Here is a 10,279-nt window from a genome sequence, read left to right on the forward strand (position 1 = left end):
CATTGGCTACTTATTTCTTGATGTTTTGTGCATTAAGCATTCTGTTATTAATGTTTTCAATAATGTACTATCATCTCAAGGACCCCTTGTGTGCTGCTTCTGTGTATTTCAATCAGAAGAGACTTCATTTTGTTTAAAGAACATTTATTGACACATGCCATACGATAAATGTTAAGTCTTTGGCGATTAGACCCCAATCCTGAAATGGTATATCTAAAGGGGGAAATGGAGCCGTGAGCATATAGGGAACCCCCCCCCCCCCCCCGGGGTCTAGACACTGGTGATGATGCTGAAGGTCTGGATTTTATGAGGAGATGGGATGAAGAGGGGATGTGATGAGGTCTTTGGACTAGGTCTCCTGGCACTGGATGTGATGAGAGGAGGTGGATTGGGGGGAGCCGGGCGGCAGCATGACAACCTGAAATAACAGCTGACTGCCATTTTAAAGTTTGGCTGCAGCACGGTGATTGGCTGCTGGAGAATGAGGTGAAATGTAATATGTTAAAGACAACGCCTGTGATGAGCTGATTATATGCAGCTGCGGAGTGAATGTATATATATATATCCAGTCTTCCTGAAAGAACTTGCGCTGAGCTTCATTTTACATCAATATGCAATTTACCTGTGAAATTAATTGCCGGTGGCCATAAAACAATGCAACAATCCTTCAAGTCAAAAAAATGTTAAGTCTGTTGCAGTTGTTAAACTGTTGCACTTTAATTACATACAAACACCAAAACATTTATTGTTTTCTTTGGCAATGGGATTTGCATGGGGTGGGAATCAGGCTGCTTGCCAGGATGGAGGCCAGGACATACCACTGAGAAAGAAATAAAATAAAGGGAGGGTGAAGAAGAATTAGTGAGCAGTAATACACATTCAATTGATTTTCATTAGGCTACTTTAAAATGTTTATACTGTTTTAGAAACGTTTGAAGAAAAGTGAAGTATTTGGTATTTCACTGTATGGATGCAGCGATTAACCAATGTCACTTTTAACAGTTCAGCTACACTGAGTGTTTTTGTTCTCACTCTCTAAACAACTACATTATGCTACGTTAAGGTTCCTTACAGCAACTGTTGCTCATTGACAAATATGGAAAACGGGTTAATCGTGTTAATAAAGGTAAATAGGCTCAGCAGCTGAAAATGCCAAAATGTTGTGGAAAGATCCTATAAAACCTCTAATTATAAGTACACATTCATCCATCCTTAGTGTCATAATTGTAAAACCCTGACAAAGGAGATGTTTCCTCCGACTATTATCATAACATCAAAATGTAAAATCATTGCATCCCTAGAGCCTTACAGCAGAACATTTCAAGTGAATAATAACTGGTTTGGTGGTGGGTGGGTGCTGGGAGCCTGGTTTGGTGGTGGGTGGGTGCTGGGAGCCTGGTTTGGTGGTGGGTGGGTGCTTGGAGCCTGGTGTGGTGGTGGATCTGCTGTTTCCTGTGGTTGCTGTCTATGGGTGATGGGTGATGGATCACATGGCACCAAATTTAAGATGTAGCTTCCATCGGGCAGTTGGTTGGGTGGGTCTTGGGGTGGTGTTGGTGTGTCAGGGTTCTCCTCTTGGTCTGGGTTGAGTCTTGTCCAACCTACAAAGGGTTTGTAGTACAAATATGTTTAAAAGCCCACATATTTATTTATTTATTATGTATAATACCATAATGTTGCATTGGTTAGTTATCTGTTCATATATAATATATTTATACGTATCCACATCTGTTTATACAAGATTTTCATTCATGCCTCCCCATATTAGTATTTCATTTTACTTTCTGTCTTATCTTATTCTATTTTATAAGTATATATTTGACTTATTCCTGCATGTTAGTTTTGCACCTACGTTGTTGGACTAGTTTCTTCTTGCACTATTTTATTTCTTCTTGTACTGTTTGTATGCTGTATTGTTGGAGGAGCCTGGGAGTTAAGATTGTCATTTCCAACAACTACGCTGTAGCTGTGCATATGACAATAACACCTTTGAACATTGAATGTTTGAAAACAGGAACATGGAATACCCACACATACATTATAAAATATGAAATTAGGCCAATGTGCAAAACATGCAAACAAAGGCAACCCTAATCAACCAAAACTGTAAAAAAAAGATTGATTGAGTATGATGTCACCCACAGGTATCTGCTTGGCATCAGGGCAGAGGAGCCAGAGAAGCTGAGGGTTGTCCACAGAGCCACTGCTCAGCGCAATTTATTTGAAGAAGAAACACATTTTTTTTCTGACTGTGTGACTGTGACTCTGATTGTGGTGGAGGATGTCCCAGAACACTTGTCCCCTCTTAATTCTTACTTTCAGGGGGTCCAAGCAGTGCCAGTGGTCCACCATGCAGCATTATGAGTATCATACATTAATTAAATGTTTACAGCAATCAAACTGATCGCTTCAATATTTGCAAAAGTCAATGGTATCCCCCACACTGGGTTATCATTGGAAAATGGAAGTTTGATAAGTGAACAAAATGTATTTATTTAAGTTTTGGCCTGCAATATAATTAGAACTCATAGGCTTTATTATACGTATAATGATGCTTATAACATGTATTTCTACAATCTGGCTTCAATTCACCACCTCACCATCTGTAGACAATTTCCCCTGTCATCATAATCTTCTGTCAATTAAAAAGAATACATAGATTACAACTTTTGCATGGGAAGTGGCATACACCTCTTTCAAGCCCTGTTTTGTGCATACATAACAGTTATAAATGAGACCCCGGCTCTTTAAAATGACTCTCTTTGTTGCTTTGAAATAAACAGGACAAATCAACACCACACATTGTATAACAGATAGTCAATATATGCATGAGTGACTCGTGCAGATGGTTATTAAATAAATGCAATCTCACCTGCAACCATCAGCTTGAAAATGGCCTCCACATTGTCGAGCCATTTCTTGGCTGATGTGCTAAGATGGGCATGCATGGGCATCAAAACCTTCATTTTAGATGTCCGTGGCACCCTCTTGGTAGGGGGATACGCCAGCAGCAGCAGGGGCTTCAAGCCAAGGGCATGCAACTTCTCCAGCTGGGAAAATAATTGTTGAGAGGTAGAGAGATCAATTAGATAAATACACAAAACTGTTGTTTACATTTGAATTGATCCTAATATCCTGGCATCATAATAAAAAAAATGATTTGTTCATAATGTTTTGTTGGATACATTTGGGATTTTTAACTTATGAGACACTTTCTATCAATCAATCAATCAATCAATCAATCAATGTTTATTTATATAGCCCAATATCACAAATGTTACATTTGTCTCAGTGGACTTCACAGTTTGTACAGAATATCAGTATGACAATACGACACCCTCTGTCCTTAGACCCTCACATCGTACAAGGAAAAACTTCCAGAGAAAACCCAGTTTAAAGGGAAAAATGGGAGAAACCTCAGGGAGAGCAACAGAGGAGGGATCCCTCTCCCAGGACGGACAGACGTGCAATAGATGCCGTGTGTAAATTGAAAAGATAATACATTTGCAACATAGGTAGTCCAAATGTTTGGAAATGCATGTGTGTATAATAGGAAGATGAATCCATGAGTATATCCATCCAGGACTTATGATCCAGGACCACAGCCACGACTCAAGATCCAGGACTCGCAATCCATGACACAGGACCGCAGGATCATCCATGACTCCGGATCCCGGCGTATATAGACACCAAAAAGAAAGAAATTTGGGGAAGCTGGGTTAATCGGAACATGAGAGTACACACGTATAGACAGAGAGAAGGAAGAAGTAAGATGTCCCCCGACAAACTAAGCCTATATCAGCAAAACTAGGGGCTGAATCTAATCAGCCCTAACTATAAGCTTTATCAAAAAGGAAGGTCTTAAGCGCACTCTTAAAAACGGATAGGGTGTCTGCCGTCCGAACACAAACTGGAAGCTGATTCCACAAAAGTGGAGCTTGATAAGAAAAGGCTCTGGCTCCCATTGTACTTTTAGAGACTCTAGGAACAACCAACAACCCTGCATTCTTGGAACGCAATGCCCTAGTAGGACAATAGGGTATAATGAGTTCTTTAAGGTAAGATGGAGCCTGCCCATTAAGGGCTTTGTAGGCGAGAAGAAGAATTTTAAATTCTATCCTGTGTTCTATAGGGAGCCAGTGTAAGGCAGCCAGAACAGGAGTAATGTGGTCCCTTTTCCTAACTCTGGTTAGTACACGAGCTGCAGCATTTTGAATCAGCTGAAGCGATTTGACTGACTTCTTGGTACACCCTGATAATAAGGAGTTACAATAATCCAGCCTTGAAGTAACAAATGCATAGACTAGTTTCTCTGCATCGTTTTGAGGCAAGATATGCCTGATTTTTGCAATGTTACGTAGATGGAAGTAGGCGGTCCTTGAAATTGATTTTATGTGGGCGTTAAAGGATAAATCCTGATCAAATATAACACCAAGATTCCTTACAGTCTCACTGGAGGCCAAATTAATGCCATCCATAGTTAATATATCTTTAGATAATTTGTTTCGTAGATTCTTCGGGCCAAGTACAATAACTTCAGTTTTGGTCGTGTTTAACATCAAAAAATTTAAGGTCATCCACGTTTTTAAGTCCTTGAGGCAGTCTTGAATTTTATTTAGATGATTAATTTCATCAGGCTTGATTGATAAATATAGTTGAGTATCATCCGCATAACAATGAAAGTTTACAGAATGATTCCTTATAATATTGCCTAACGGAAGCATATATAGGGTGAACAAAATAGGTCCAAGCACTGAGCCCTGTGGCACTCCATGGCTAACTTTGGTTTGCATGGAAGATTCATCGTTGACACGTACAAACTGAGAGCGTTCAGATAGATAGGACCTAAACCAGCCTAAAGCAGTTCCCTGTATGCCAACTAAGTGCTCTAGTCTTTGCAATAGGATATCATGGTCGATAGTATCAAATGCAGCACTAAGATCGAGCAAGACAAGAATAGAGACAAGTCCCTTGTCAGAGGCTATTAGAATGTCATTTGTGACTTTAACCAGAGCTGTCTCTGTGCTATGTTGTGTTCTAAAGCCAGACTGAAAATCTTCAAATAAATCATAGTTTTTTAAGTAATCACACAGCTGTTTTGCGACTGCTTTCTCAAGAATCTTTGAGAGGAACGGAAGATTAGAAATAGGTCTATAGTTGGCTAAAACATCTGGATCGAGGTTGTGCTTTTTAAGAAGCGGTTTTATCACTGCTACTTTGAATGATTGTGGAACATAGCCTGATAATAAAGACATATTCATAATATTTAATAAAGAAGTGCTAATTAATGGAAAAACTTCTTTTAACAGCTTAGTTGGAATCGGGTCTAAGATACACGTTGATGGTTTAGAAGAGAGAATCATTGAATTTAATTGTTCAAGGTTTATGGCTGAAAAGCATTCTAGTTTACTATCTAGTGTAATATTAGAACTTACGTTTCCGGGAGGTGTTGATAACACTATACTGGTTAAAGGCAAGAGGTCATTGATTTTGTTTCTAAGAGTAACAATTTTATCGTTAAAAAAGCACATAAAATCATTACTACTGAGTGCTATGGGAATAGAAGGCTCAGTCGAGCTGTGGCTCTCTGTCAGCCTGGCTACAGTGCTGAAAAGAAATCTTGCATTATTCTTATTCTCATCTATTAATGAAGAGTAGTATGCTGCTCTGGCTTTACGCAGCGCTTTCTTATATTCATTGAGTGTAATTTGCCAAATTAAACGAGATTCTTTAAGTTTAGTGGAACGCCATATCCTTTCAAGTTGTCTCGACTTTTGCTTTATTTTGCGGGTTTCGGCATTAGGCCATGGAGCTAATCTATGTTGTTTTATTTTCTTCTTTTTCAAAGGAGCAACAGAGTCTAATTTTATTCGCAGCGCATCTGTAGCACTATCAACAACATGATCAATTTGGGGTGGTGTGCATTTTGTATAAGTTTCCTCCCCTACATGCAGACATGCTATCGAGTTAAGTATTGGTGGAATCTCTTCCTTAAATGTGGCTATAGCACTAACAGATAGGTTTCTGCTGCAGGAGCTTTTGGCTAATGCTTTGTAGTCTAGTAACAGTACTTCAAAAGTTACTAAGAAATGGTCGGATAAAGCAGGATTATGCGGTTCGACTAATAGTTGCTCAATTTCAATACCATAAGTCAGAACAAGGTCAAGAGTGTGATTATAGCAGTGGGTTGGTTTATTTACACTCTGACAGAAACCAACAGAATCTAATATAGAGTTAAATGCAACAGTAAGGCTATTTTTATCATCGTCAACATGAATATTAAAGTCACCTACGATAATTACTTTATCTGTTTTAAGTACCAAAGCTGATAAAAACTCAGAGAATTCTGATAAGAATTCTGAATAAGGACCTGGTGCACGGTACACTGTAACAAATAAGATTGGCTGCAAAGTTTTCCAGGTCGGATGCGTAAGACTGAAAATGAGGCTTTCAAAGGAGGTATAATTTAATTTTTGTTTGTAGTATTGATAAGTAAACTTGAGTCAAAGATTGCTGCAACTCCACCTCCTCGGCCCGTGCCTCGGGCAATATGAGTATTGATATGGCTGGGTGGAGTGGCCTCATTTATGCTGACATATTCTTCATGTCTCAACCAAGTTTCAGTGAGAGAACATATATCAATATTATAATCTGATATTAAATCATTTACCAGTATTGCTTTAGATGCTAGAGATCTTATGTTTAAGATACCACATTTAATCTTCCTGTTTTGTTGCACTGTAGTAGTTGTTACATTTACTTTTATTAGGTTATTATGTATGACACCTCTATTAGGTTTTACCTTAAATTGTCCTTGGGCAGACACACACACCGTTAATATTGGGTATTTTATTGGGTTCGGGATTCCTATGGATGACTGCCTAGGAGAGAGCGCAGAGAAGCGTGTAAGACTGCGACTCTGCCTCCTGGTCTCAACTCCAGTTTGTCATGGATTAAGTCCACAGAGCCCTGAAATGTTTGCCGAAATGAGATTTGCACCTTCCAAAGTAGGATGAATGCCGTCTCTCTTAATCAGACCAGGTTTTCCCCAGAAGGCTGTCCAATTATTCACGAAGCCCACATTGTTTGCTGGGCACCACCAAGACAACCAGCGCTGAAATGATGACATGCGGCTATACATGTCATCATTGATCAGATTGGGGAGGGGACCAGAGAAGATTACGGTGTCCGACATTGTTTGAGTATAACTACACACCGACGCCACATTAAGTTTGGTGCATTCTGATTGGCGTAAACGAACATCATTACCACCGACGTGAATAACAATCCTACTGTATTTACGTTTATTTTTAGCCAGCAGTTTAAGATGCGCCTCAACGTCGCCCGCTCTGGCCCCCGGAATGCATGTGACTGTGGACGCTTCGGTCTCTAAACTCACGTGTCTCATAATAGAGCTACCAATAACCAGAGTTGGCTTCTCAGCGGGTGTCTCGCTGAGTGGGGAATATCTGTTAGATACGTGAACGGGTTGGTGGGGACCTGCGGGTTTCGCGTTATGCCCCTTCTGAACAGTCACCCATTCTCCCTGCTGCTCGGGAGTTGCCGGGGGACGGCTAAGAGGAGCTACCTTTTGCCGGTCCGCACCGGCTAACATGGGCTTTAATGTAGCTGAGTTATTTTCTAAGATGCGGAGCCGGGCTTCTATGGCTATGATTCCCGCCTCCAACCTAACAACTATACTACATTTAACACATGTATCGGTACCAGTAAAGGAGGTAGGGGAGTAACCAAACATGAGACAGTTAGAGCAGGAAATAGCACCCGAGGGTGGGGAAAGAGCCATGGCTAGCTATCAAGCTAAAGTAGCTACCGTTAGCAAACCCGAAAAGAGTGTAGGCAACTGTGGAGTTACAGTCGCTAAGAGAAGGAGAGTTTGTGAGTGCTTAAGCTGTAGTAACGTGTGATTACAACGTCAGGCAGTTGCCGTGATCAAGAGTTTTAAAACGATCGATTAAGTTAAGATAATAAGCTATCAGCAACAGAACAGGCACACGGGATACCCGGAGATGACAACAACAACCGGAAGTTACAACATGCTTACCGCAATAGTGGTTACCGCAATAGTGGTCCGTGTAGAAGTTTCTAAACTTCCTACACATAATAGTTAATTCTGTTTGATAAATCATTAATCATGAATTATATTCTCATTAATGATACAGTTAATACTGTGGATGTGAAGCAATACCAGTTCATTTATAATCCTCTGTCAAAGTAATAAAACTACTTTTCACACTTTTGGTGAATGAGATAATTCTGTAAACTACATACCAGAAGGGCGGCGTCATCAAGAACGTGGGACTTGATTCTGTTTTTACTCATGGATGACAACCACTGCTTCTGCTGGCTTTGGAATTTGTCCATTTTCTTTTTGAGTCTCACATTGTTTGGCTGTGGATTTTCACATAGTGGGCAGATTTTATTTCCACAGTAAATATTTTCTCTACAGTTTGGGCAGGTCTTTTTTTGTGACCCTCCAGCCATTGTGAGAAAGTGAGAGAGAGTGATAGAATAAGAGACAGTGAGAGAAAGAGTGTCTCTTAAAAGTGCCGTTGGTTTTATATGTGTGGGTGTGTGGATATGTGTGTGTTGGTGATAGTAAGCGTTGTAATGAAGCTGTAAAACAGGAAAAATAAATAGGATTATTTAGAATAACAGTAACATCTGTGCAATACTCTATGTAATAATAATTAATCTGTGCATTACTCTGGCACACATTATGCATTTATACTGTGCATATCAGTGTTTCCCCTACCATTGTCTTGGAGGGGCGCCGCGGCCCGACAACGGAGCCCCGCGCTCCCCCTGAAATTCAAGGTGTTTAAAAACACCTTTTTATAAAAAAAAATTAATTTATATATATATATAGCACCAAATTGCAACTAATCTATATCTACTGTCACTTTTCACATTGAACATGTGTTCTTTTATTAAATAAATTAAATGCTTTCATTTTAAGTTGTGAGTTTAGTGTTTTTGACCCTAAGAAACACTGATGCATTAATCAATAACAATAATCCAAAGCTCCTCTCTCCCCTCAGCCAGCACCCCCCCCCCCCCCCCCCCCCACATATTTTTACATACTTGTTTTTCTTATATCTTCTACTATATATTTTAATTCTACAATGTAACAATCCCAATTTCCCCCGGAGATCAATTAAGTATTTCTGATTCAGAGTGGGACATTGGGTGGTCCCCACTGGCCAGTCAAATCCTCTGGAAAAACTCCAGTTCCACATTTTTGTTCCACTCCATCGCCGATGCCCTTTAGCCACTATTAAAACTCTGTGTTGAACACTGTCTTTACAACACATGTGCAAATACATGCATTTAAAGATATTTTTCTAGCAGGCACCTCCACTATCCAACTGTGCCGGAGACAGATAATGTCACGTCATGTCTTAACTATTCCCTTCGGCGTGAGAGGACGCTGGCGCTGACTGTTCGCCGCTTCTCTGTCCGAAAATCTCGTCTTTCTTTGTGTTAATCTAAGAGTTTCTGACCACTTTCTACTGCTATAGATTGCTAACTATTCTGTTGTTTTTTTGTTCTGATCTGGACATATTTGTTACACCCGATTGCCATTTTTGACGGACGCTTTGGTTCTCTACCCTGCTACACCTACCTGCTAACGCTGCTCCATCCATCAAATAACCAGCCCCATTCTTCGTCCTGCCCCTCCCCGTGGGCCCTGACTCTGGTTCTTCTTCCTGCCGGTCCCCCCATCTGCTGTAAAGGACAGCCTGCAACTGACCTCTCATCCTGTCTGACGGCTGCCAACAGCTCCACTTTCAGCGCTGCTGGTCTACAACCATAGCCAGCGCTGTGCTAACGCTAGCATCCTACCGCGGCACTACGATGTTACAATACTCTGTCTCCCAACTTTTTAATCTCAACAACTTTTCTGCGCTTCCTCTAAGCTTGTCTGTCATCAATTGCCTCGGGCTTCTACGCAGACCGAGGTATGTCCATAGAGGTTCCAAACGCAGATTTGTTTACTCCCAGTCCGGAAAATCATCCATAACATCTATCTGGTCGACTAACCGCCATGTCCCACAACTGTAAAGTCATCTGAGCAAATGTATTACTCCATATTATACACCCACCACTGGTCCGTTACAATCCCAGCTGTACCGAAAACCTGGAGTGGATTCCACTGCCCTCTTCTCAGAGCTGGTCCAAATTCCTGGAGTGGATCCCACTGCCCTCTGCTCAGAGCTGGCCCAAATACCTGGAGTGGATTCCACTGCCCTCTGCTCAG

At 40.7% G+C, this 10,279-nt stretch overlaps 1 protein-coding gene across 2 annotated transcripts; it reads right to left on the reverse strand.

Moving 5' to 3' along the window:
• Positions 1-289: 289 nt before the first annotated feature.
• LOC307027876 (uncharacterized protein) lies at positions 290-10,078 on the reverse strand. Of its 2 annotated transcripts, none has more exons than XM_079662556.1 (5): positions 9,644-10,078; positions 8,290-8,634; positions 2,873-3,050; positions 1,337-1,601; positions 290-820 (listed from the first exon to the last, which is right to left on the reverse strand). In XM_079662556.1, exons 2-5 carry the CDS (start codon positions 8,500-8,502, stop codon positions 784-786), a joined length of 693 nt encoding a protein of 230 aa, XP_079518682.1. In that variant the 5' UTR covers positions 8,503-8,634; positions 9,644-10,078; the 3' UTR covers positions 290-783. The 2 variants fall into 2 exon arrangements, with proteins under 2 accessions (XP_079518682.1, XP_079518683.1); XM_079662557.1 differs by having other exon boundaries at positions 291-820; positions 1,310-1,601.
• Positions 10,079-10,279: the final 201 nt, after the last annotated feature.

Source organism: Notothenia rossii (genome assembly GCF_949606895.1).
Source record: "Notothenia rossii genome assembly, chromosome: 2".
Taxonomy (NCBI): Eukaryota; Metazoa; Chordata; class Actinopteri; order Perciformes; family Nototheniidae; genus Notothenia; species Notothenia rossii.